Source organism: Perognathus longimembris, chromosome 7 (assembly GCF_023159225.1).
Source record: "Perognathus longimembris pacificus isolate PPM17 chromosome 7, ASM2315922v1, whole genome shotgun sequence".
Lineage (NCBI taxonomy): Eukaryota > Metazoa > Chordata > Mammalia > Rodentia > Heteromyidae > Perognathus > Perognathus longimembris.
Window position 1 is genome coordinate 28,429,030 of NC_063167.1, and position 26,240 is coordinate 28,455,269.

Consider the following 26,240-nt stretch of genomic DNA (forward strand, 5'->3'; position numbering starts at 1 on the left):
AACATGAGCAGGAGTGCTTACAGAAACAATATGCCTCCAAGGACATACAGGCTGCTTTGGTTTCTGGAAGCATAAAATCAGCCCAGGTTTATGTGATCCTGTGTCTATCAGCTTCTCTACTGACATGGAGCAGTATCAGGTAAGGTTGAGTTTTGGATCAAGGACTAGGGGAGGGTGGGGCAGAAAAATGGCTTTAAAAACTATCATTTATTGAGTACCCATTATTTCACATACTGTGCTAAGTGTTGTTTTGTTTGTTTACAATTTTTTTCTCATTTTAATCCTCACAACAACCTTATGAGGTAGGTATTACCATCATTTACAAATAAGAAAACAGGACCAGAAAAATTACATCATTGTTCAATGTCACATAGCTATTCACCAGTGAAGCTGGGACGCGTTGCTGAGAGCCTATATGCGTTTTATGGGGTCTACAGGAAAAATGTAATTTCACTGCCCACCACAGATCACCTGGGAGTGGAGGCTGCTGTCCATGCTACCGTTGGTAAGGATGCATTGAAGCTGATTTGATGTTGGTTTTTATTCCACTTGGCATTTTCCCTAAAAGGAACACAAAGAAAGATATCTGAAGCAAGGTAAGACTTTCACAATAAGCCAAAAAAAGTGGTCTCTTGGGTTCTGTCCTGCCATCATCTCTCATAGTTGGCAGAGATCAAGGATGTGGTTCTTCAATCAGATCCCTGTCTAAAGTTATCTAGGAGGAAGTGATGATTTGGTAGAGCAGTGGCAGGAATCAGAGCATGGTCTCCTGCTTATCTATTTCTGGAAAAGACAGCTAAACCTGGGGCACCAGTTTAACATTATAGGTAATAAGGTACTATCTGCTCTTATTTTAAGGTTTGGGTTGTTTTATCTTTTCCTAGAAAGTCTGGGATAAATCCCTGCTTCTTGCATCTTAACTCCTCCAAACTGTTATTAAAATTCTAAAGGGGCTGGGAATGTGGCTCAGAGGTAGAGTGCTCGCCTAGCATGCATGAAGTTCTGCATTCAATTCCTCAGTACCACATAAACAGAAAAAGCCAGAAGTGGCGCTATGGCTCAAATGGTAGAGTGCTAGCCTTGAGCAAAAGAAGCTCAGAGACAGTGCCCAGGCCCTGAGTTCAAGCGCCAGGACTGGCAAAAAAAAAATACTAGAAAGTGAACACAAAAGAAGACAAGAATCCAGGTGCTGGGGGCTCACATCTATAATCCTAGCTACTCAGGAGATCTGAGGATTGTGGTATGAAGCTAGCTGGGGCAGCAAAGTCCATGAAACTCTTATCTCCAATTAAGCACCAAAAATACTGGAAGTGGAGCTGTGGCTCAAGCAGTAGAGTGCTAGCCTTGAGGGGAAAAAAAAGCTTAGGGACAGTGCCTGGGTCCCAAATTCAAGCCTTAAACCTGGCACAAAAAAGAAAAAAGAAAAGTATGAAGCCAAGAGCAACAGGAATAGACAGAGAGTAATAAGAGAAAACCAACTTTTCCTGTGTAGGAAAAGTACTTGCTTGTCAACTCGTGATTTACCTACCAAATGGTCTTGATTAAAATCTGACTACTGATTTCTCTACACTGACCACACACTTAATATCCTGAGTAAATGGGACAGGACAACTGAGACAGAAGAGATGAGGGTGGGAGGCAAGAGTAGTTTCTGCTACACAAAGTTCTTTATCTGGTGCCTATTACAATCTCAAGTGAGCTTTTTTTTAGCTGCTGAAAATTGTTTTTTGAGTCACTTTTTTTTTTTTTTTTTTTTTTTGCATTGAGTCACAATATAGAAAAGGGAAAATCTTCAGGTCTGAGAATGCTAGGGACCTAGTTCATATACTTCATTCCTATGTATTTGTTCAACCACTGCCACCTTACCTGGTTGACCTGCTTGGGCCATTTGCACCCCACTAAGCATTGGCTGCTGCTGGCTTGCAGCACCTCCCATCTGTACTTGCTGCAGTCCTGAGGCTCCTGCAAGGATTGTCCCAGTTCCTGGCTGGCCTGGTTGGCCAGGACCACTGCTGCCTGAAGGTCTCCAATTAGACAGCCCCTTCCCAAAGGCAACAGCTGCTACCAAGGCATTGGTGTCTGCAGGGTTGAAGGTCTGTTTGTTTGGCCGAAGACCTGAAATAAAAGTGGGCAATCCTGAAATATGTGTCTGGCTTAGCTAAACTTAACAGCTGAAAGACCAGTAATGAGTGCCAAAACTTGAAGTTCTGACTTCAGTAGCATCTAGGCTCCCTTACAACTCAGGGAAAGAGCCAGAAGATCCCAAGTCTATCATTGAGTCTCCATCCCACTTTGTCATTTATCTGATGTGCTCCAAGACTGGCCTTAAACCTACAACATGGATGCAAATCCTTCCCTAAGCAGTTTATGCTGTTCTGTTGTCTTCACTTCACCATCTGAACCACCATTCCTAGCCCAGTGATCTTATACACCTCTGCCTGTTTTAACACCAACCCCTCCTTACCTCCACTCTCTGATTCTCTCTCCTCTTTACTGATTTTTTCCAGAAGGTTTGAGCACATTTTATTCAAGCTCTGGATTTGCTTCTGTAACACAAATTTGATAGTGATTAAGGTAAGCAAGACATGGTTATGGAGAAGTTTCTTCTCTGTGCTTTCATAGACAAGCCAGGTGGGATGAGCTGTGTATCCCTATTAGTGGTGATAGCTTTCTTCTTGTGATGGGATAGGGATGAGGGCAACAGATCAGTGACACTGTCCAACCTGAGCTACATCAGCACCAATTCGGGCAGCATCTGTTGTTAGTTGCTTCTCTTGCTCTTCAACTTCTGGATCAGGCTTGGTTCTCAGATGGTCAGGAACCACCTCATGGCTGAAAACAGGTACCCGTCCTTCAGTCTGCCGCTGTAACACAAATTTTATTGGGTCTATTGGGTCCAAGAAGATTGAGCCTGCTTTTCACAGGCAGACAATGCATGTTCATGTAAAACACAACCTGAGACAGAGTAACTAGCTTCCTAGGACACTGTCCCATTCACTTGCCTTTTTATAACCTAACTCTATCATACTTCAGGGCAAATTAAACACTCTCTCTCTCTCCCTGAAACATTTTAATTAAATAACTGAAAGATGGGAATAGACAAGATCACAAAAGGACAGACCTTTTCCCCCTCAAAAACGGTATCACAAGAGAAAGGTCTTTCTTTTCCTTGGTGACATAGCCTCAGAATTTTAGAGTATTTGAGAGTGGCTCTCTCACTTCTAGAAGGGGAAAAAAAAGCAAGATTTCTAAAATACAATCTTTGGTTCTTATTGCCACCTACTACCCCACACACAGAGCTTCAGAACAATTAATCCATAATTATGCTCTAAATTTTCATTTAAGAACTTATTTTTCCAAGTTGGATCCTTTTTCTCTTCTTACCATGAGATCTTCATCCCGGTCTGGAGACAACACCAGAGGTATGATGACCTGATTACGGAACAGCGGTGTCTTCTCATGCTTCAAGACCTTGTTCAGAGTGTTCAACTGTCCAGACAGCAAGGCAAAGCTGTCCAGGACAGAGGGCCTAGCAATGGTAAAAATATGTCAGAATGTTCTGCTCTTTCTCTGTCCTGTAATCTTGAAGAGGTCCGTCAGACTAGGAACACTCCCAAACACCTGATAGCTGGATGACTACTAGCCTGGATGAGAACCAGATTAGCTAACAGGAAGAGTAGCTTTGAAAAAAGGATGCCCTTTCAATTTCTGAAATAGATGGAGAAAGTAGTTCACAGTTTGACTGGGTTGAGAACAGTGGCAAAACAGGAACCATGGCTATACTGTTACAAGTGAAAACTGAGAAGCTAGGGGAAGAAATAGTATCCACTATTTCAGAGGAGGCTGGATGTTAACATTCAGTCACATCTATAGGAACAAATCTAGCACTAATAGAGCTAAGATTGGTCCTCCAGTGAAAGAAGACCTCCTTACCAAAAAATAAAATAAATTAAAATTTTTTTAAAATCAAAGAACCAAAACCTAGAAACAACCTGTTTAAAGAAACTGGGCATTTCTCTACTTCCTTGCCATTGAGGCTGTAAGCCAAACTGTGCATTAAATATTGGGCAACTCAGCTCTTTCCAAATCAAAAGATGTTTGATAAATGGTTACATCACTGAACATGTCCTATCCATCAGGGGGTCTGGTTCCCCCCACCCATGAAACCCTCCCTGGCTTGCCCTGGCAACCCTTACCAAGTCAGCCGGTCATACTCGTTCTCCAACTTGTAAATGAAACTCCCTAGTGAGTTCTTCAGATCAGCCACTTGATTGAGCAGTGCATCTAATGATGCCTCAAGCTGCTTCTCCTCCCTCTGCATCAATAGTAACAGGCTGGTTACCCAGAGAGATGAGTATAACACATTCAGAAGAAAGCTGAACAGGTATGTTGTTTTCTATCTTTGGCATTTGTGTTACACACAGCATCAACTCTGACCTCAAGTCCTCCTACCAACTGATTTCTTCTCTTAACACCTCCTAATCCATGTATACTTAGCATTAGGTATACCCTGTTCTGCTTCACGGAGAAATACTTGTCAGACCTAATTCCTAAAGTTATCTAATGGGTACTTCTGAACCACATATACACTTTTTTCCCTGCCTTAGAATATGACTTATGACTATTTTCTGCTTTGCAGTACTGGGGTTTGAACTCAAGGTCTTGTGCTTGCTAGGCAGGTCCCCTATTACTTGAGCCACTCTCCAGGCCAGCTGACTATTTTTGTCAAACACATAGTCTCTGGAAAATCTGTCTATACCATAGGTATATTCTGAACACTAGCTCTGTCCTGCTTCTCAGCTCTTCATGTATCCTTACCATTGATATTTCAATCTTCTCCCTGATGACTTAATGTATACTCACTCTGTGCTAATATTTTTGTGTTCCTTTCACAAGCTCAACCATCCACAAACATTTACCAAAGCCGAGCATCGGTGGCTCACCCCATCTGGTCACACCACCTAGTCATGTCTTGCTACTCAGATGTCTGATGTCTGAGAACTGACATTTAGAACCAGCCTGAGCAGACAAAATTGCAAGTCTCTTAAGTCCAATTATCCAGCCAAAAGCTAGACGTGGAGGTGTGGCTCAAATTGTAGAACACTAACCCCATGGGGGGTGGAGGGAAGAAGCTGAGTAAGAATATGTTCAAACCCCAGTGACAGACTACTAGGTGCCAACACTAAAAGAAAAACAAAAACCAAGAATTCCTGAATGTGTTTCTTATCTCTGGGAAGTCTAAAAATCACTTCTTTGTCATATATTATCTGTGCTCTCCTATTTTATGTCAGTGCTTCACACTTAACAATTATTGGGCACCAGCTGAGAAGAATGATGCAAAACCATCTTGCAAATCCCACACAGCGACTGATAGGGACTTGATTCTAGGTTCCACCCACAGCATCAGATTACAAACCGTTTAGCTTCAACCCTCAGCTTCTCTCTCCAATTACAGATTCCCTATTACACTTGTATCCAACAGCCCAGATTGGCCTGAGTCAGCCCATCACTTTCTTCAGCTGTCTTTCCTTGGAATTTCATCTCAGCTTTTCCAAATGACAACCTGATCCTTTCTCACACCCCGGCAGCTCGGTGTTGCCTCACTACCTCCCAGGTTAGCCGAGCTGTCTCTTCTGTCAGCCGGGCTCAACCCCCACCTCTCTGGGACACAGCTATCGGTCCCCGTAAGCCTCGCTTCACCCTCCTCCCCCCCCCCCCACGTCCTCTTTCCTTCCACAGCCACGAGTTCTGCCCACTCCGCTCAGTCCCAATTCTTCACTGTCCTCAGCCAGCCCACTCTCAGTCGGGTTGCCCAAGGTTAACTAGCTGCCAATAGAATCAACCAGGTTCCCTCCTCACCTGCATCCTAGCGGCCCAAATAGAAGCGGCGACCTCCACTTCCGGTTTCTCCGCTTGTTAGGCACCGCCTCCAGAGGGCTTCATTCACCAATCAGAGAGCTCAGAACTCGGCCTTCCCAGTGACTTCCGGTTCCTATTGGGTGCAAAGGTAGCTAGGTCAGGGGTCAAAAGAGGCACTACCTCCCTGGGCCGGGCCGGGCCGGGCAGGGCAGATGCTGGTGGGCTGTACGATGGCCTCGGAGCACCCGGAGCTGGAGGTGAGGGTGGGCGGGCGGGCGGGTGGGTGGATGGATGTGCGCAGCTCTGGGCCCCCGGACTCGAGGGGGCGGATTCGAAGGGCAGGTGTGGCTCAGGCCTCCTCCCGCATAGCCTGGCCAGTGACCAGCCCAGGCCCGGAAGGCTGGACGAACCATCACGGTCGGCGATTTCCTCCGGAGACTAGAAAAGTTACTCTGTGTTTTATTGACTGCAGTTTTATCCTAGTCGCCAGCACGTTGGCCTCATGGTAGTGGTATTAACAAACCTCGTGTTTTAATTAATTGTTCCCGTTTTAGTGGGCAGGTTAGCAGCCGACTGTCTTTGCCGGTTCCAGCATTTCATCAGACGCCAGGAATGCAATAGACAAACATGCGTTGATGTAGTTCTGTCGCTCGTGATTCCTGAAAAATGTTTCCTCGCGAAGTGAGACCTCGTTGTAATTATTGACGCTACCATTTAGCGATCTGCGCAACTCTTAACTTCCCAGATCCCCGTTCCTTCTTTATAAAATATCTGTCCCATGCTGTGATGTAAATGTATTAAGCCAAAAAAGGCACATGAGTTATCTCTGTATATGTACTTTGTCATTCAGATCTGTGCAAGGAAGGTGGCAATGTTCTCATTTACAAAGAAGAAAACTGAAAAGTAAGATGAAGTACCTGACCTCTTCACTGGGAAATAGACTGTAGGTTTCTTAGATTTGAAGGGGGCGGGGGGGGGGGTGTCTTAGATTGGATAGATGCCAGGCACTACAAGAGAATATAGCAGGTGATGAGAAGGACAAGGGTTGTGTATAATGATATAGAGAGTGGCCATTACTTTCTGAATACTTACTGCATGCCAGGTACCATTCTAAGCACTTTACTGATATTTCTCCGAATTCTAGAAAGCATAACTCCTCTTGTTTTGTTTTTGCCAGTCCTGGGGCTTGAATTTAGAGCCTGAGCACTGTCCCTGGCTTCTTTTTGCTCAAGGCTATCTATCACTCTACCACTTGAGTTACCGCACCGCTTCTGGCTATTTCTATATATGTGGTGCTGAGGAATCAAACCCAGGGCTTCATGTATGTCAGGCAAGCACTCTTATCACTAGGCCATATTCCCAGCCCCAGCATAACCCCTCCTTTCCAGTGGAAATAACTGAGGCACAGAGCTATTAAAAGTAACAAAGTAGCCAGGCTCTGGAGGCTGAGAACTGAGAATGTACTTTCAGCCTGGGCAGGAAAGTCAGTGAAACCCTTATCTCTAATTAAACACCAAAAAAGCTGGAAATGGAACTGTGGTGTCAGTGTGGAGTGCTAGCCTTGAGCAAAAAGCACCTCAGGGAAGGTGTCCAGGCCCTGAATTCAGGCCCAGGACTGGCTCAGGGGAGGTAAGAAGAGGGAGGGAACTAGCTTGAAAAAAAATAATAAAGTAACACACAGTACTAAGTTATTAAGGCTAAGATTCTGGAGCCAGACCATGATTAATTGTAGTGTAAATAAAGTAGTAACAGGATGGCAAATGTCTACCTTAATGGTATGTGTGTGAGAGAGACACCCAACATTGAATATGGTTGATTGTTGATATTAAGAAATTACCTTGTTGAAAAGATTAAGATATGTTCAGAAGTGTGATGGATTAGCTCATGAACGAGAAATACCAATATTGAGAAAAACTGAAAAATTTAGAATATTATTTCTGAATGGGTTAAAATGAGAATCTGTGGGGTAAATAAAACATGTCTTTCAGGCAGATGATCTAAAAAGCAGTACTGTTCTACAGAAAACTGATGTAAGCCATAAATGTAATGTTAAATAAATAGTAGTTGACAGCTAAAATTTACAGCATTTGTTAAAAGCGCTTTTGTTTGCAGTGCTAAGGATTGAACCCAAAGTCTCCTGCATGCTAGCTAGGCAAAGAGCTTTACCTGAGCCACATCCCTTCCTTTTTTTTTTTTTTTTTTTTGTCGGTCCTGGGTCTTGAACTCTGGGTCTGGGTACTATCCCTGATCTCTTCAGCTCAAGGCTAGCTCTCTGCCACTTGAGCCACAGTGCTCAAGTGCACGGTTTTCTGATGGCTAATTGAAGATAAGAGTCTCAAGGACCTTTCCTGCCTGGGCTGGCTTTGAACCGAAATCCTCAGATCTCAGCCTCCTTAGTAGCTAGGATTATAGTCATGAGCCACCCATGCCTAACGTTACATCCCCTTTCTATGTTTATTAAGTTCTTAATTTGAATTTCTGAAAATTTTATCTCAGAAAGTAAAGGGAGCCAAGAGTTCTGCTCCTGGAAATGTGACTGGGGATGAGGAGAATGCAATAAATTTTAAAAGGAAAGTGGCTTAGAGGATGTTAAGATCCTAAAAATTGGCATGGTAAGATTTAGGAAATCATCAAATACTTAAGATGTTTTGTGGGTGCTGCTATGAACTCAAAATCGTGTTAAGTATCAGGGTAAATACATGGCAGTGTTAGACTGGTATTTCCTATAAGTGCTATAAAAGAGTGAGGAGGATGTTTAACAGGTTTTTGTTTGTTTTGTGCCAGTCCTGGGGCTTGAAATCAGAGTGTGGGCACTGTTCCTTAGCTTTCTTTGCTCAAGGCTAGTGATCTACCACTTGAGCTACATGCTCTACTTCTGGCTTTTTGGTGGGTATTTGGAGGTAAGAGTGTATAGACTTTCCTGCCTGGGCGAGCTTCAAACCCTGATTCCCAGATCTCAGCCTCCCAAGTAGCTAGGATTACAAGCAAGAGGCACCAGGTCCTCACATGCCTAATAGTTGTCTTTTTAAAAATTATTATTATTGTTAATATATAGGTGGGGTTACAGTTAGATAAGTTTCCTGCCCTGCTGGCTTTGAACCACAATCCTCAGATCTCAGCCTCCTGAGTAGCTAGGATTACAGGTATGAGCCACTGGTACCCAGCATGTTTAACAGTTTAAGAAGTTAGGGGAGGAGGGCTTCTTGTTTTTGGTGTTTGGGTTTTGTTTTTTTTTGCCAGTCTTGGGGCTTGGACTCAGGGCCTGAGCACTGTCCCTGGCTTCTTTTAGCTCAAGGCTAGCACTGTACCTCTTGAGCCACACTGGCTTTTTCTGTTTATGTGGTGCTGAGGAATCGAACCCAGGATTTCATGCATGCTAGGCAAGCACTCTACTGCTAAGCCACATTCCCAGCCCAAGGAGGGCTTCTTGAAGAAATGGCATTTATGTTTACTAAATATCTAATACTTATAAAGTCCTTGTGAAGTAGACACTATTTTTACCTCAACTCACAGATGAGGCACAGATAGGTTAATCTCTATGCCAAAGCTACGTATGTACTGAAAGCCATAGAACTACGTCCTGTGTATGCTAACACTAGAGTACATGCGCTTACCTGAGTTTTGGTGATGTGGGTGTGTAGGAATGGTGAGAGGTGAGACTAGATAAGATTCAATTTAGGGCTGTGTTGGAAGCTGAGGACTTTGGCATAAGTATAATGATAAAGAGGCTTCAGATCATTGGAATAGGGAGAAGTATACATTATTTTGTGGGAGTCTGGTGACAGAAAAATAGCCATGGGCTAAAAATGGGTTCAAAAAAATAATTCAAGCCTGCCCAGTCAGGAAATTCCATGAGATCTGATCTCCAATTAACCACCAGAAAACCAGAAGTGGCACAGTGGCTCCAAGTGGTAGAGTGCTAGCCTTGGGCAAAAGAGCTCAGGGACAGGACTCAGGCCCTGAGTTCAAGCCCCACAATTATCAACAACAAAAAAATAACAATAATAATTCAGATCTTAATCTCAAAGGAGCAGAAAGCAAAAACTAGAAAACAACAAACTAATTAAATGGACCATGTTTCATTCATCCTGGTATCCAGTAATGTTCTGTTTATCTTGATATAAATGGTATGTAGGCCTCAGTAAATATTTCATAGAATGATAGCCTTCCTCTACCATTGTACTGACTGACCCATTTAATTGCAACAACATCCTTATGAAAATATTCTTCTTTTTTTTTTTTTTCCAGTCCTGGGGCGTGGGATTCAGGGCCTGAGCACTGTCCCTGAGCTTCTTTTTGCTCAAGGCTAGCACTCTACCACTTGAGCCACAGCAACACTTCCAGCTTTTTCTGTTTATGTGGTGCTGAGGAATCGAATCCAGGGCTTCATGCATGCTAGGCAAGCACTTTACCTAATAGGCCATATTCCCAGCCCATAATTTGAGAATTCTTAAACAGGAAAAATCCTTTGAGATGCTTGTTAAAATGTAGATTCTTGAGCTCTGTCAACTCTTAGTTTACTTAAATGCCTCTAGTCAAGGTCACCATCATCTCCCCTCAATGTTAGAGGTTGTCTTTATGAATCATATGGTAGCCAGAGAGTTTTCTTTTACTTTAAATGCCAACAAATTGCTTTACCGGAGCCTTTTGCTTGCCTTTACTCTTAGGATAGAATCTAAAATCCCAACCAGAGCCTACTGCAGCAGAGTGTAGGGAAGCAGTATAATAGACAGTTGTGGGCTAGGAATGTGGTGTAGTGGTAGAATGCTTGCCTAGCATGCATGAAGCCCTGGGTTCAATTCCTCAGCACCACATAAACAGAAAAGGCCAGAAGTGGTGTTGTCACTCTAGTGCTGGTAGAATGCTAGTCTTGAGCAAAAAGAAGCTCAGGGACAGTGCTCAGGCTCTGAGTTTAAGCCTCAGGACTGGCAAAAAGAAAAAGAAAATAGTTTTTCCCATATAGATGTTGTAGAAACAAAGCACAAATATGACAGAGTTACAGAATATCAGCCCTTGCCAGTACTATGGCTTGACCTTAGGGCCTCAGCCTCACGGCTAGCATTCTACTACTTGAGCCACAGCCCCCACCTGACTTCCACTGCTTCATTAGACATGGAGTATCTCTCTGTCTAGGGTGGCTTTGAACTGTTTTCTCAACCTCCTGAATATAGAGGATTACAGTATAGGCGTGAGCTATGGCCACCTGGCATACCTATTATGTTCCTTCTTGTTAGTACTTTAGACCTTTTCCGTACTTTTTTTTGTTTGTTCATTGTTGTTTTATCTGTTCTAGGGTTTTAACTCAAGGATTTGTTCTTCCTTGGTAGGTGTTCTGGCTCTGCCTGGTTCTAGCTGGAGCCACACTTTCAGTTCTGTTTTTAAGATAAGGTCTTATTACATAGTCGAAGCTGACTCAATTTTCAGTTCTTTTGTCTCAGCCCCCCAAGTGCTAAGGTTATAGCTATATAGCATTGTGCTTGACCATTTCTTCTCTTCTTTTTAATTTAGTATTTTATTGTAATTGTAAAAGTGATGTACAAAGTGATTGCAGTTACATGAGGTAAAGAGTACATTTCTTTTTGGACATTGTCACCCCTTCCCTCACTCCCAGTTTGTTTCTCCTCTTAAGAGAGGAACAGACATTTGTCACTCAGTAGATGGGCTTTACTCATCAGGCATTGGTTTGATATCTGACTTTTATACTAACTACTCCGTTCAAACTTCATTTTCCTCCTACAAAATATTTAACTATGAAGACCAAGTTTACTTATATGAAACATCTAGTGTAAGACCTACTAATAATCTGTAATAGTTCACTTTTGCTATGTTCTTATGAAGTACCTGGCACTGTATGGGCACTTCATATGCGTGATTCACTTGATCCACATAACAGCACTTTAGATAGGTATTAGGATTAGTTCTATTTTACATGTGAAGACCTGGAAGCTTAAGGAGGTTAAATGCCTTTCCCATAGGCTCACAGCTAGCAAGTCAGCCTAGGTTGACTCATTCAGTTGACTCTAGGTTGACTCTACAGAGTACTATGAATACAATTTAAGTGTTCAATAGGTGTGAATTCCTCCTTGCCTTGTACTGTCAATTTTGTCTTTTTTCTGTATCTGTTTTTGTGTCTTTTTACCCTTGCCTTTTGTCTTGGAGAAGAAGACTATTTATGTCCTCATCTGTTGCTTCTCTGCTCTCTAGACTTTTCTGGCATCAGGCACCCTTCCTTACCATTTTTCCAGTGCTATTTCAATCTCTTTCCTGCATATTTTCTCATTTGAGGCAGGGAGGGATCTTCCTTTCAGCATTAGTATTTATCAACAGGCAGTCATTGGCTTCTGTTCATGTCTTTGCTACCCTGTCTTCAATGCTTCTAGCTGAAGTACTTGCCCTCACTGTCAGGAACACAGGAGGAGAAATGTATGGCTTGTCTAGAACAGCCAGAGTAGGAAGTAAGGCTGGGAGAATGATGACCCTCCCTTCCTCTGTGAACAGTAGGCAGGCTGATCTTCTGGGATTTCAGGATTGAGAGATGAAAAACCTTATGGAGGGTATCAGAAAGCTGCTGATTGGTAAGTCAGTGGACTGATAAAGGCTTGCTAGATTTGGCAGTGCTGGCCAGGTGATAGGTTTCTTCATCTCAGTAATACAGCCACCATGGTATATATGTCAACCAGGGAAAAATGTCACATTCATCCCAAGTCCAAGCTTTGGCAGGGCTTGTATAGTGGAAGGACAAGGACGTGAACAAGGGAACTGAGGCTCATTGGAACATTGCAGTGACCATCTCTGAGGTGTGGAGGAAAGGAATTAAGGCATCTGGGTGGAGATTTGAGATACTGTCTTGGGAGGCTTACATTCAAGGACTGCCATATATTCATGTAGCACTCATTTATGAAACATTTAGGGACCCTATGGTTAATTATGACATTGAGTGTCATCTTTTAAATTAATTTGCCAAGTATGAGTTCAAAAGCAGGACACAATCTCTGTCCTTAAGATCTTATAGTTTACAGGAGAAACTCAAATGTTTGTAGAAGCAATGTGGGAAGTTCACTTCATCTGTCTATTGGAGAAGGAGAGGAGAGTGGAGAATTGACTTGCTGGAAATAGCATGCATGGTAGCAAGAAGAGACTCAATCTCTTCTGCCTGGCCTCTTGCATACAGAGTGTGAGCTTCTTGGTTGCACAGGATCTGTGTATATGGGGAATCCAGTCCCCTTTGTTTTTAGATTTATTAATGTGTCTGTTCTTAGGTGGAAGAAGCTGGGCAGGTGTTCCTGTTGATGAAAAAAGATTATCGAATCTCCCGAAATGTCCGCCTGGCTTGGTTTCTCAATCATCTGCATCAAACTGTTCAGGCCACACCCCAGGAGTTACTGGTGAGGCCTAGAATAGGTGACGTATAAGGGATTATCCCAGAAAGATTGATTTTTCTTTTCAGAGCCCTGACTCTGAGGGGTCCATGTCTGGGAGGGACAAGTGACTTTGACCACACTTTCCTAAAGGAAATGTGTTTGGTAATTTTTCCAGATAGTGGAGGAAAAGATATATGGTTGGTTTATAGAAATGGAGCCAATGATGGGTCATTTGGGATATAAAAGACAGATCCAGGGAGCACTCCATTTGCACGATTTCACTTGATTCACACAATAACAGCACTTTAGATTGGTACTGGAATTATTTCCATTTGTACAACACTTAAGTCTTCAAGAGGTTAAGTGCCTTTTATATGAACTCACAACTAATGAATGATTGAATTGGGGTTCAGGGTAGAAAATGATGACTCTTCCTGACCTTTCTGTTTTTCTCCATCTTAATTGTCAGCTTCAGTCTGAACAGGAGTTGGAAGTCCTCAGTGTCCTTCCCCCCGGGTGGCAGCCCGATGAACCAGTGGTCCCAAGGCCATTTCTTCTAGTACCTTCCACCCGGGTTACCTTCCTGGCTTGGCAGTATCGCTTTGTTATTGAGCTGGACCTTAGCCCATCTACTAGCATTGTGGTGAGCACTTGGAAAGTGGCATTGGGAGGGAAGGATGGGATGGGATGGGATGTCCTGGGGAGGTTAAAAAAAAATGTCCCTACCCTACCATTGTGGGAAGCAGAAAGACTTCATAGAGGAGTGGTGAGCTTTCAAAGACAGATTCCACTGTATGTGATGCACTATTCTAGGGGGCATAATTAACCATAGGGTGCTGCTGACCCACAGAAGCTGATTGTTTCTGTCCTCTGCTTAAAGCTGCCTTTGACCCTGCTGGAGAGATCTTTCTCTGTTTTGCCCTCAGGATGATTCCACAGGAGAGATCCTGTTTGATGAAGTTTTCCATGCCCTATCCCGCTGTCTGGGAGGTCTGCTTCAGCCATTCCAAGTGCCTGGATCTTGCATTGACTTCCAGCCTGAGATCTATGTAACTATACAGGCCTATTCTTCAATCATTGGCCTGCAGTCCCACCAGGTATTGTATCTTCTATCCCAGTTTCTACCCTCAGACCACATTTCTGATAGTCTATTGGACCACATCCTTATCATTTGTAGCCAGGTACCCAGTTCTCTGTTTTCTTATTCCCATGAGTCTCCCCCATTGAAAAGAACCAGTTTCTCTGGTTTTAAAGAGCCTCCTCATGAACTTTAGTTGGCATTGATTGGACAAATACCTCACCTTCACCACAAATCACTTTGAGTCTGACCCTTGGATTTCTCTTTTTTTCTGTTTCCTCCCCAGCTCCTTTAGTTGTGTCATGATCTTTTGGAAATGATCTTTTGGAATAGTTTTGTGATTTTGAGCTGCTATAGATCCACAGAAACATAATCTATTTTAAGGACAGAGTAGATAATTTTCTGAGGGACTTATTATGGTATAATGCTGACCATGTGGATAATGACAGAGCTTCTCCACCACTCAGACAGGTGATCATAAGACACTCCTTTTGGATAATGGCCAAGTTTGTTACAAGAATATCTGTTTTTTTTTTTTTGTTTTTTTTGGCCAGTCCTGGGCCTTGGACTCAGGGCCTGAGCACTGTCCCTGGCTTCTTCCCGCTCAAGGCTAGCACTCTGCCACTTGAGTCACAGCGCCGCTTCTGGCCGTTTTCTGTATATGTGGTGCTGGGGAATCGAACCTAGGGCCTCGTGTATCCGAGGCAGGCACTCTTGCCACTAGGCTATATCCCCAGCCCCAAGAATATCTGTTTTTAACTTAGATAAGCATTGGCCCAGTTTCTCCTTATCAAATCTTTTTTTTTTTTTTTTTTTTTTTTGGCCAGTCCTGGGCCTTGGACTCAGGGCCTGAGCACCGTCCCTAGCTTCTTCCCGCTCAGGGCTAGCACTCCGCCCCTTGAGCCACAGCGCCGCTTCTGGCCGTTTTCCGTATATGTGGTGCTGGGGAATCGAACCTAGGGCCTCGTGTATCCGAGGCAGGCACTCTTGCCACTAGGCTATATCCCCAGCCCCAAGAATATCTGTTTTTAACTTAGATAAGCATTGGCCCAGTTTCTCCTTATCAAATCTTTTTTTTTTTTTTGGCCAGTCCTGGGCCTTGGACTCAGGGCCTGAGCACCGTCCCTAGCTTCTTCCCGCTCAGGGCTAGCACTCCGCCCCTTGAGCCACAGCGCCGCTTCTGGCCGTTTTCCGTATATGTGGTGCTGGGGAATCGAACCTAGGGCCTCGTGTATCCGAGGCAGGCACTCTTGCCACTAGGCTATATCCCCAGCCCCACCTTATCAAATCTTTAACCATCTTCAACTCATTGGTTAGGGGCTTGCCCTCAAAACTATTTCTGATAGCTAAACTCTATTAGTTTATTTGAGAGATGAATGCCAAAAACAGCACCTGCAGGTCTGAAATGTACAATACCAGTAGATATGTACTAAGTCCTAGGGCAGGGACTGCCAGCTGTCTGTCCAAATTTTTTTTTTTTTTTTTTTTTTTTTTGGCCAGTCCTAGGGCTTGGACTCAGGGCCTGAGCACTGTCCCTGGCTTCTTCTTGCTCAAGGCTAGCACTCTGCTACTTGAGCCACAGTGCCACTTCTGGCCATTTTCTGTATATGTGGTGCTGGGGAATCGAACCTAGGGCCTCATGCATACGAGGCAAGCACTCTAGCCACTAGGCCATATCCCCAGCCCTGTCTGTCCAAATTTAAAGTGCTCTCCTGCTACAGCCATTAGCCTAGTGCCTGTGGGCCACTTCCCTGAATGGATCCCAAACTTTGAAGAGATATTGATGGCCAAGACAAAGAGAGTGTCAGGTAATCACTCAAAACTTGGTTCTACTTGGCAAACACTGAAGGCTAAACTATGCCAAGCCCAGGGTAGTTCCCTGGAAACAGAGAAATCGGATATTATCCTTGTTCTAGTAGGAGGAATTGAGAGTTTATAGGGGGAGACAGATATTAAAGGAAATTACATCAATTGAGTATTAAAAGGGCATTGATAAATTATGATTCATATGCTCTGGGAACATTAAGAGGAGTTGGGACAGCCAAAGAGATGTCCTTTAAAATACATCTACATTTGAGCTGAGTCTTGAAGAAAGAATTGAGGTTATCTGTTCAAAGAAGGAGAAATGGCTTTTCAGGGAGAGAGACTAACAGAGACAGAAAGACAGCAAAGACACAGTTGTGAATCTGCACTCTAAATCATAGGTGTTTTAGAGAGATACATATTGTTTGGTAAAAGTTTGGATATAAGAAATTAATGGTAAAAGGAGACTGGAAACATAACTGGGAGTCAAGTATGAATGACTGAATGCCATGCTACAAACTTTGCCCTTTATAGTGGGGTTCAGTGCAGTAGTTAAGAGCACTGGATAATTGTGTATGCTTCCTGGCAGTATCACTTCCTTGGCTTTGTGCCCTTAAGCCAGTTACCTAACTTCTCTGTACATCTATATCTTTTCTCCAAAATGAAGATATTAAAAAGCACTTGTATTACAGAGTGATTGAATTAATGAAAGTGAAGCATTTAGATTAGTGCCTGCCACATAGAAAACATGCAAATGGTAGCTATTAAAATAATTATAGGTAGTAGGGGCCACTGAACGTTTTGAATGGACAGCAACAAAATAAGATTTATGTGCAGGGAAGATCACATTTGTTTGTGGTCAGTATGAAGGATAGATTAGGGGAGGACAAAGTCTCAATTTGGAGATAACAGGCAGATTACTGTAGCATGGGAAAGAAGATAAGGCCTGACAAGGGCAGCAGCTGTAGGGAAGGAAAGGATTTCTTTAGTTAAGCCTCCAGGGCCACTTGTCAGCCCAGAGCTGGACTCCCATGTTTTCTCCATAGTTCCTATAAAAAAGGAAAAAATAAAATGTAAAATTGCATTTATGTCCATTGTAACAGACCCTTGAAGCTACTTTAAATGCAAATGAAGTTATATTATTCTCTGAAATATATTCATAATATATACTCTGAAAACCCTATTGTTTACATTTTATGGATTTTCCTTCTATCTAGTGTTTGTGTGTTGATCTTCCCTCATACACCTTTTGATCCAAAAAGAGGAGACTGGTCAGGTACATTCTAGATCCTTGGCTTCATGTCTTGCTTTTTAAAATACAGACATTTTCTATGTTAGAAAACGTTCTTTGCAAACATGATTCTAATGGCAACTTTCATTCTATTTTATCTTGATATAGTTATTTTTATATATTGATATTTATAAATTAAGTTGTGTCACATTTCACTCTTCTAAACAATACGTGTATGAATATTTTTCTCACCTGTGGTGATACTGATACTTCTAATACTTCTGTTTGTGTTTGTCATTCTCACAGATATACAGTGGGGCAATGTCCAACTTTCCCTGTCTGTCCCCATCCCCTTACCTAGGTAGGAATAAGCAGAAATAGTTGTTCTGCAGGAAGGAGGGGTCAGAGGAAGTGAGCCTGTGGTACAGGGGATGGGGAAGAGAGAGGGGCAAGATCCTGAGGTCCACCAAGGGCTGCTAGGCCCATCTGCAGTATACTTACACACACTAGAAGTAGAAGAAAAGGAGTCCATGAAGAGAGGATGAGAAACAAGGTTAAGATGAGATGGAGAGACTGGCTCTAGGGGAAAAGTGGAGTAAAAGAAATCCTTCCCTGGGCTGGGGATATGGCCTAGTGGCAAGAGTGCTTGCCTCGTGTACATGAGGCCCTGGGTTCAATTCCCCAGCACCACATATACAGAAAATGGCCAGAAGTGGCGCTGTGGCTCAAGTGGCAGAGTGCTAGCCTTGAGCAAAAAGAAGCCAGGGACAGTTCTCAGGCCCTGAGTCCAGGCCCCAGGACTGGCCAAAAAAAAAAAAAAGAAAGAAAGAAATCCTTCCCTTAGTTCTTCAAGGAAGAGCAAGAATTTGGGTAACTGTACACATATAAGCAGATCTCAAGGCTGATTTTCAAAGGGGTGGAATGTAGTACATCTTCTAGGATGGGATGTCAAAGAGGTGTTCCTAGTGGCTGACTTCCTTTCTCTTTTTTTTTTTTTGGCCAGTCCTGGGCCTTGGACTCAGGGCCTAAGCACTGTCCCTGGCTTCTTCCCGCTCAAGGCTAGCACTCTGCCACTTGAGCCACAGCGCCGCTTCTGGCCGTTTTCTGTATATGTGGTGCTGGGGAATCGAACCTAGGGCCTCGTGTATCCGAGGCAGGCACTCTTGCCACTAGGCTATATCCCAGCCCTCTTTTAAGAGGGCATAGGAGTTACTTGCTGAGGGTAAAGTAAGGGAAGGAACTTTTCTTAGGAGAATAAAAGATAATGAGCTAAAAGATCAGGATGGCTTCTATGCGGCAGTGTACTTAGAAAAAAAAAAAGGAATGAATGAACAAAAATCAGAATGGAAAATATTTTGTCTGGCTGAAGTGGAATGATTTTACAGATGACATCCTCTAGCCTAAAATGGAGGGAGCTGGAAGATCTTATGGCACCCCCAAGAGGGAAGTTGGAAAAGCCCAGGGTAGCCAACCATGGTGGGAAGAAAGTTGACTCCAGATTAAGGTGACTGAATGGCTTAGGGCCTCGAGCTAAATTACGGTATACCTGAGCTGAGGACTGCTGGAGTAGATGATCCATGAAGGAGAAGATGGCTGTGGAGTTATAAATTTGATCCTAGCTGGATAAGAGTCAGGATTACCTAGAGGGAGCTATGGAAAATAAATAGAGCAGAGGTGTAGTATCTAGTATTCTACTTCCTCCCCCTCACTGCTACACCACAGACAACTCTTGGCTCAGCCTATCCTCTGTGTTTGTCAGGTATTGGTGCAGGGCTGCCTCTTGGACCCTTCCCAGCGGGAGGCATTCCTGCAGCAGGTGTATGCACAGCTCTGCCTCTTCGAGGATAAGGTGGCTACCATGCTGCAGCAGCAATACGATCCCCAGAGCCAGGTATGTGGAAGACAAGAGTGGCAGAGACCATTTTAAAAGGCTCTAAAAAGAGCCTGGGTAGAACAAGCCAAGGAGGGATATGCTAGTGATAACAATCATGATGAGCTTCCAGCTGGAAGACAATGACTTATGTACACTCCCAAAATACAGAGTTTTTTTGCTGGAAAAAGTATGAAGGCCAATGGGCGCTCATGCTTGTAATCCAACCTACTCAAAAGGTTGAGATCTAAGGATTGTAGTTTGAAGCCAGCTAGGGCAGGAAAGTCTGTGAGACTATCTCCAGTAAATGAACTAAATGCTAGAAGTGAAGCTGTGACTCAAGGGGTAGTACACTAGCCTGAGCAAAAATGTTCAGGGACAGTGCTCAAGCCCTTAAGCCCAAAAGAACAAAACAAAAAACAGTGTAAAGGCCATTTATGTGTGTTTTTTCTAGTCCTGGATTTCCCTGCCTTAGTGGATCCAAAAAGTGATTATGGATAGATTTGATCTCTAGTTAGCATTTACCATCTGGGATAAAGTTACTTCTACTTACTAGAGTGCCCTAGAAGTGGTTAGGCAAATGGGAGTTGTGTGCCTAATGTTTATAACAGTTATGGTTAAAGGTGGAGAAACTCTACCTTGTTATACAGTCTGATGCTTTGTGTTAAATTCCCTTCTGAGGTTCATCAACTAAGCATACACTTCAGGAAGGAGCACAGCAGACCTCTGCTACACAGTAAGGGGCCAGAGTCTTCACAGAACTAGTCATATCTGACCTGTCTATCCAACCAGGACTATAAATTCTGGTTTGTGGGCTAGGGGTTTAGCTTAGTGGTAGACCACATGCCCATCATGTGAAGCTCTAGGTTCAATCCCTAGCGCTGCCACAAATTAATTATCCTTTCATTGTGGATGGAACAATAACAACATGTGTCACATTCTGTCTTTTCTATAATTTGGGGCCAGGCAGAAGACCAGTCCTCGGACTCTGGGGAGCCTTTGGGCCGGAAGGTGGGAGTCTCCATGGTGACAGCTGATCTTGGGCTGGTCAGTATGATTCGTCAGGGCATCTTGGCACTGCAGTTACTGCCTTCTAACTCTAGTGCAGGTTAGTAGAAGGAATATTGGTGGGAATGGGGAAATAGGGATTCAAGAAAGGTATGGGTTATTAGGAACGCTAGGCGTTCCCCAGGATCAATGAAGTCATGGAAGAAAATCATTTGCTTGTTTGCTAAATACAAGTCTACTTCTGTACTAGTGCATATCTCAAGTTCAGTGACCCTAGAGGGAGGGACATCATCTATGGGACGTTTACCAGGAGAGACTAGTCTGGCACCAAGAGAGAGAGAAACAAAGGAAGAGAAAGAAAGGTGTTTGAGGTTTATAAAATGCTTGGTGAGCAGACACTGAGATCTTCAGGAATCTGTCAGATGAGTGCCTCCCTGTGACTTTGGTCTGGCTAGTACTTCCAGGTCTGAGTCTTATTTTCTCCTTAAGGTATCATTGTGATTACTGATGGGGTGACCAGTGTCCCTGATGTTGCTGTCTGTGAGACACTTCTGAATCAGCTTCGCAGTGGCACTGTGGCCTGTTCCTTTGTGCAGGTAAGGACTTTCAAGGAAGGGAGGGAAGCAGAATAGCTCACAAAGTAAGCATAGTTACTTTCTTAAAGGCAAGATTTCTCAAGTGAAGCTGATAACCTGATTAGCTGGGGAAACGTGCCAGGTCTAGAGCAGGGTAGGTGTCAGTGGCGGGAGAGGACTTTTGTCCTCATCTCCTTTCTTTAGGATTGGGAAGACAGCATGTTGACAGTAAAAAGAAGAGAAAGTCTGAAAACTGAGTCAGTTCTAGTCCTGCCTGTCTCATTTAGGCTAGTTGTTATTGCTAATCCAGTTCAAACTAAGCAAAGGAGGGAAGGAAGGCATATTCAGACAATTGCAGCTTATTTCAATGGACAGATTGTAAGAAAGAAAGCAAGGGTGGAGGGGTAGGCATAGCCAGAGCATAAAAAACTGGTTCTGCCATATTGAGATTTACAAAATGCTTTGGTGGGCAGACGCTAAGGTGTCTGCATAATTTTATGAGTGATGCAGGTGATATGTAACAAAAGTCACGAATTGGGTTTTGCTGCTGGGTGAAGAACATGAATAGTGGCAGGACAGTATTTATTGCAGGGTTCAGGACAGAGGGAATTAGAGCTAAAAAGGTTCAGAAAATGAAAAGGTAGCATCCATATAATTTATGAAGCTGGGTGTGGCACAGGTCTATAACCTAACACTGGGAAAGTTGAGGAAAGACGATCATGAGTTTGATGTCAGCCTAGATTACATTTTTAAGACTTCCATCTCAAACATCAACCTCAAAAAAAAAAAAGGAAAGAACATGATTAGCAAAATAGGGGCAGGTGAGGAAGAAAGAAGAGCTACTGTTGTTTCCAAGTTTTTTTGTTTTTTTTTGGCCAGTCCTGGGCCTTGGACTCAGGGCCTGAGCACTGTCCCTGGCTTCTTCCCGCTCAAGGCTAGCACTCTGCCACCTGAGCCACAGCGCCCCTTCTGGCCGTTTTCCATATATGTGGTGCTGGGGAATCGAACCTAGGGCCTCGTGTATCCGAGGCAGGCACTCTTTTTTTTTTTTTTTTTTTTTTTTTTTTGCCAGTCCTGGGCCTTGGACTCAGGGCCTGAACACTGTTCCCTGGCTTCCTTTTGCTCAAGGCTAGCACTCTGCCACTTGAGCCACAGCGCCGCTTCTGGCCGTTTTCTGTATATGTGGTGCTGGGGAATCGAACCTAGGGCCTCGTGTATCCGAGGCAGGCACTCTTGCCGCTAGGCTATATCCCCAGCCCCAAGGCAGGCACTCTTGCCACTAGGCTATATCCCCAGCCCTGTTTCCAAGTTTTTGACATCAGCGATAACTGGGTTACAGGCAGAAAACAAGTAAAGAAGCTGTTAAGACTAGAGTGAATGCAGGTGTTGCAGTTGTGTTTAAAATGCTTAGCAGGTAATAACTTTCCCTTTGGAATTAGGCCTGGCTAGTCTGAATCCTTGTTCTACTTACTATTGGGTTGTGACAGTGAGCACATCACTTCCACTTTAAGTTGGGTTCATTTGTAAATGGAAGGTGAGATGATACATTTGGAGTACAGAGCATAGTACATAGTTACATGATTAATAACTACTGTTCATAGTAATTAGCAATTGGACATGCAGATCCTGATCCAGGAAACAGTAGTTGAGAGGTAGATGGTGACACCATTAATGTTTAAAGGTCTCTCACAGGAAGAGGAAGCAGACAGGAGAATGAAGGAAACGAAGTTTGAGAAGAACCTGGAGATTCTAATGTGAGAAAAGTCAAGAGTTTCAGAAGAACGGAGTAGTTAACATTTTAAGACACATGAGAAAGATCAAGGCGGGGGGGGGGGGGGCTGGGAGTATGGCCTAGTAGTAGAGTGCTTGCCTAGCATGCATGAAGCCCTGGGTTCAATTCCTCAGCACCACATATACAGAAAAGGCTGGAAGTGGCGCTGTGACTCAAGAGGTAGAGTGCTAGCCTTGAGCAAAAAGAAGCCAGGGACAGTGCTCAGGCCCTGAGTTCAAGCCCCATGACTGGGGAAAAAAAAAAAAAAAGAAAAAGATCAAGTGGGAAGAGGAATTTAAAGCACCCTTTGGATTTTGGTGGTTTCCAAATCACAAGGAAGTTTTTCTGAGGCATTTCAATGAAGTGGTGATGAGGGAAATGATTGCTACAGGTAGAAGAGAAGGAGGTAATGACAATTGTTGATAAAAGAAAGTAGGCTGTTCAGATCAAGTAGGGAACACGAGCTAGAATGGTAGCCATAGGGAAGTACAGAGTAGGGGGGTGTTGTTCTGTTCTGTTTGAAGTTAAGCATGATTTTGAGGGGCCATAGTGAAAGGGGATAGGGAATGAAAAGGTGTCAGTGGGCGTCATAGCCCACAGAACCACCTCCAGGTTATAACCCAAGACACTTGTAGCAGCTGCACGTTGTTGTTAGGTGCCGCCATCTTAGCCACACATGGCCCCAAGACTGAGAAACAGGCAGGGCCAACTAGTTGACTTCCAGGTGTGCCCCACAAAAAGGGATCTTGATAAAACCCCTAAATTGACAGGAGGACCCTGCCTCTACAAATAGATCAAGAGAGTCTTTTCAGAGCAGAAAAGCATCATTTTCTTTCTCTGAGATTCAAAAGTAGAGTGACTAGCAGAGCGGTAGGGTACCTGAGTTCAAACTTGCATACTAAATGAAAAAAAAAAAAGTACAAGATTGAAGTGATTAAATTCCACTAGCGACCTCTGATTCCTCCAAGAAGTAAAGTGAGCGTGAATATATAAGGAAGGGAGATCTGCATTAGGAAGAAGAAATGGTCCTGCAGACTGCCTTGAAGCAATAGCTGGATAGTGTGTCATGTTTTAATGTGTTATCAGGCTATACAAAGGTAGGTTTCTTCATTAGGACATCATTGTCAGAATCAATGTAAAGGTAGTGATCCTAGTTGGGATTTTGAGGTAGGAGGAGAAAAAGTGAAAAGGGCCAGGGACTTAGGAATGATGTTTATGAAGTTGCTTGGATATAGGGCTCAGGCTGGATTGAGAAAGGAGGAAGAAGATGGTATCGATGGACTTGGACAGAGCAGAGGCTGGAGGCCTGGCCAATCTAGTGAGGTCAAAGTGCTGCTATACAAGAGTGGGTAGAAGGAAGCTAAAGGTAGAATGCTATATCATGGGATGTGGCAATTTGGAATTGCAAAGATGAGTTTGTTTCAAATGAAGCCAAGGGCCAAGCATGTAGTCAGTATGCAAGTAAACTGAAGAAAAACAAGAGTTAAAGAAGTCAGTGGCCCGGGAACTGAATGAGTCATCTAGACCAGCAAACATTTGCTGAAAAGGCCTGATAGAAGATATGTAAGTTTTGTGGTCCACTCAGTCTTTCATAGCTATTTGGCTTTGCTATGGTAGTGTGAAAGCAATCACAGAAAGGCAGTGAATGGTCATGGTTGTGTTCCGATAAAACTTTATTGACGAACATAGGTTAATGGGCTGTATTAGGGCTGATCTTTAGCCTTAGTGTTGGCATTACCAGAAAACTTATTTGCAACGCAGACACTCTCAGACCCACCCGTTATATTTTAACAAAATCCTTGGGAGTTTTATCTGTACCCTAAAGTTTAAATATAACTGAAGTCTCAGGATGATAACAAGAAGCCAATGAACCAGTTGCCAAAATCCTTAGTGAAGGAATGGAAGCATATTTGATGTTAAGGATGAAGAGCAGAGGATAGTGTGACCAACTGGCATCGGCATTAGGCAGAAAGGCTCCACAAAAGAGCAGTGGTCTGTCCTGGAGCTGGCAGCCCCTTTCCCTCAGTGGTCAAGGGGAGAGGAATACTTCCATTGGAGCAGATCTCTACTTGCTCATTTCTTTTCCAGGTAGGAGGGGTTTACTCTTATGACTGCAGTTTTGGCCATGTGCCCAATGTGGAATTGATGAAGTTCATTGCGATGGCAACGTTTGGCTCCTACCTATCCACTTGTCCTGAACCTGGGCCAGGCAACCTGGGTTTGACTGTCTACCACCGAGCGTTTCTGTTCTATTCATTCCTGCGCAGTGGGGAGGCACTGAACCCTGAATATTACTGCGGTAAGAGTCAGGCTGGGTAGGCTTGGGAAGGAAGGAATGTAGGATGGGCCCAGAGATAATATGGTCTAGGGTTAGGGACTGGAAATCTCACTGAGCCCCAGGCTGCTCTAACACTATTCTCCCAAATGATTTCTGTGTACCCACTTCCCCTAGATACCTGTCCTCTAATAGCTCACTGCCTTGACCTTCCCTATCCTCACTCATCCTCCAGGCTCTCAGCACCGATTGTTTAATGAGCACTTAGTTTCTGCAAGCAGCAACCCAGCCTTGGCCTTGCGCCGGAAGAAGCACACAGAGAAGGAGGTGCCAGCTGACTTGATCAGCACTGTGTCTGTACGCCTGCGAGAGGGCTACAGTGTCCGAGAAATTACTCTGGCCAAAGGTAAGGGTCTCTAGGCCTCACTATGATTTCATAGCCCTCTGAGTGCTCAAATGTGGGTAGATTTGCAGAACAAGGCAGACACTCAGCTCTCATTGAGGAATGTCACCATGAGAGCCTCTGCTTATTAAGGCAGGAGAGCTTTGAGCTATTTTCAGGGCTGAGTTCTCCTAGCATGTGGCTTCCCAATTCCATATCCTTTAGCCAAAGTGGGTCAGCTGAGAGGGATCTGGTGTGCTGAACTGGGCTTTGTTTTCAGGTTACTCTTGTAACTTCTATTTGCATCCTTTGGGAGGTTCTGACTCTGAAACCCATGGAACCATGCTTGGAACCTTTGACCAAGCCAGTAGTGTTCTATGAGATAGGTGAGGCTTCAGATAGGACTCAAGGCTCAGGCCTTGAGGACTCCTATATTGCCTTCCCCTCACTGGCCTTCCTGCTCCCCATTGAAGGAGGGTCCCAACTGGAGGTGAAGCTGGTGCTGCTTTGGAAACACAACATGCGCATTGAGTATGTGGCTGTGGCACCCTGGCCCCTGGAGCCTGAGGGCCCTCAAGGAACACGGGTAGAAGTGACAATGGAAGGTGGCTATGACATTTTGCATGATGTCTCCTGTACACTAAGGCAACCCATCCGCTCATTGTATCGCACCCATGTTATTCGCCGTTTCTGGAACACATTACAGAGGTAAGTGAGGTCACCACTTGATGAGTTATTCCCCCATTTATTGGGTAGAGGGACAGGTTTGCGAAGCTGGGAACTTGAGGGGAGTCAGTGAACAGGCTTATGTCCAGGGTGTTTTTCTTTTGTTGTATGCCAGTACTAGGGCTTGAACTCAGGACCTCAAACTCTGGCTTAGCTTTTTCCACTCAAGGCTGGTACTCTAGCACTTGAACAACATCTCTAATTCTGGCTTTTTGCTGATTAGTTGGAAATAAGAGTCTCACATATTTTTCTGCTTCGGCTGGCTTCAAACCACAATCATCAGATCTCAGCCTCCAGGGTA

At 43.9% G+C, this 26,240-nt stretch overlaps 2 protein-coding genes across 5 annotated transcripts in view; one reads left to right on the forward strand and one right to left on the reverse strand.

Annotated features, from left to right (window-relative positions):
• Window positions 1–272: 272 nt before the first annotated feature.
• Window positions 273–5,990, reverse strand: Med8 (mediator complex subunit 8). 2 transcript variants are annotated; one of them, XM_048351090.1, is made up of 7 exons: window positions 5,860–5,990; window positions 4,197–4,315; window positions 3,385–3,529; window positions 2,724–2,864; window positions 2,465–2,546; window positions 1,867–2,115; window positions 273–561 (listed from the first exon to the last, which is right to left on the reverse strand). In XM_048351090.1, exons 1-7 carry the CDS (start codon window positions 5,863–5,865, stop codon window positions 497–499), a joined length of 807 nt encoding a protein of 268 aa, XP_048207047.1. In that variant the 5' UTR covers window positions 5,866–5,990; the 3' UTR covers window positions 273–496. The 2 variants fall into 2 exon arrangements, with proteins under 2 accessions (XP_048207047.1, XP_048207046.1); XM_048351089.1 differs by having other exon boundaries at window positions 4,197–4,334; window positions 5,860–5,902.
• A 4-nt stretch (window positions 5,991–5,994) lies between these two features.
• Szt2 (SZT2 subunit of KICSTOR complex) overlaps window positions 5,995–26,240 on the forward strand; it is a 57,354-nt gene continuing 37,108 nt past the window's right edge. For 2 of the 3 annotated variants that reach the window (XM_048351062.1, XM_048351063.1), the window contains exons 1-10: window positions 5,995–6,116; window positions 13,119–13,244; window positions 13,690–13,863; window positions 14,147–14,317; window positions 19,092–19,223; window positions 20,169–20,310; window positions 20,700–20,806; window positions 24,645–24,855; window positions 25,067–25,237; window positions 25,687–25,921. In XM_048351062.1, coding sequence (XP_048207019.1) covers window positions 6,072–6,116; window positions 13,119–13,244; window positions 13,690–13,863; window positions 14,147–14,317; window positions 19,092–19,223; window positions 20,169–20,310; window positions 20,700–20,806; window positions 24,645–24,855; window positions 25,067–25,237; window positions 25,687–25,921 — 1,514 coding nt within the window. In that variant the 5' untranslated portion in view covers window positions 5,995–6,071. Of the gene's footprint in view, window positions 6,117–13,118; window positions 13,245–13,689; window positions 13,864–14,146; window positions 14,318–19,091; window positions 19,224–20,168; window positions 20,311–20,699; window positions 20,807–24,644; window positions 24,856–25,066; window positions 25,238–25,275; window positions 25,600–25,686; window positions 25,922–26,240 lie in introns of those variants that run through there. The other variant, XM_048351064.1, reaches the window with a different exon arrangement.

Bases quoted from the DNA above. Each gene is read 5' to 3' on its own strand.
- Med8 (XM_048351090.1), bottom strand. The intron at 2,547-2,723 runs GTTGGACAGTGT...TTTGTGTTACAG, and splicing joins TTGGTGCTGATGTAGCTCAG to AAGCAAATCCAGAGCTTGAA. The intron at 562-1,866 runs GTAAGGTGGCAG...TGTTCCTTTTAG, and splicing joins GGCCCAAGCAGGTCAACCAG to GGAAAATGCCAAGTGGAATA.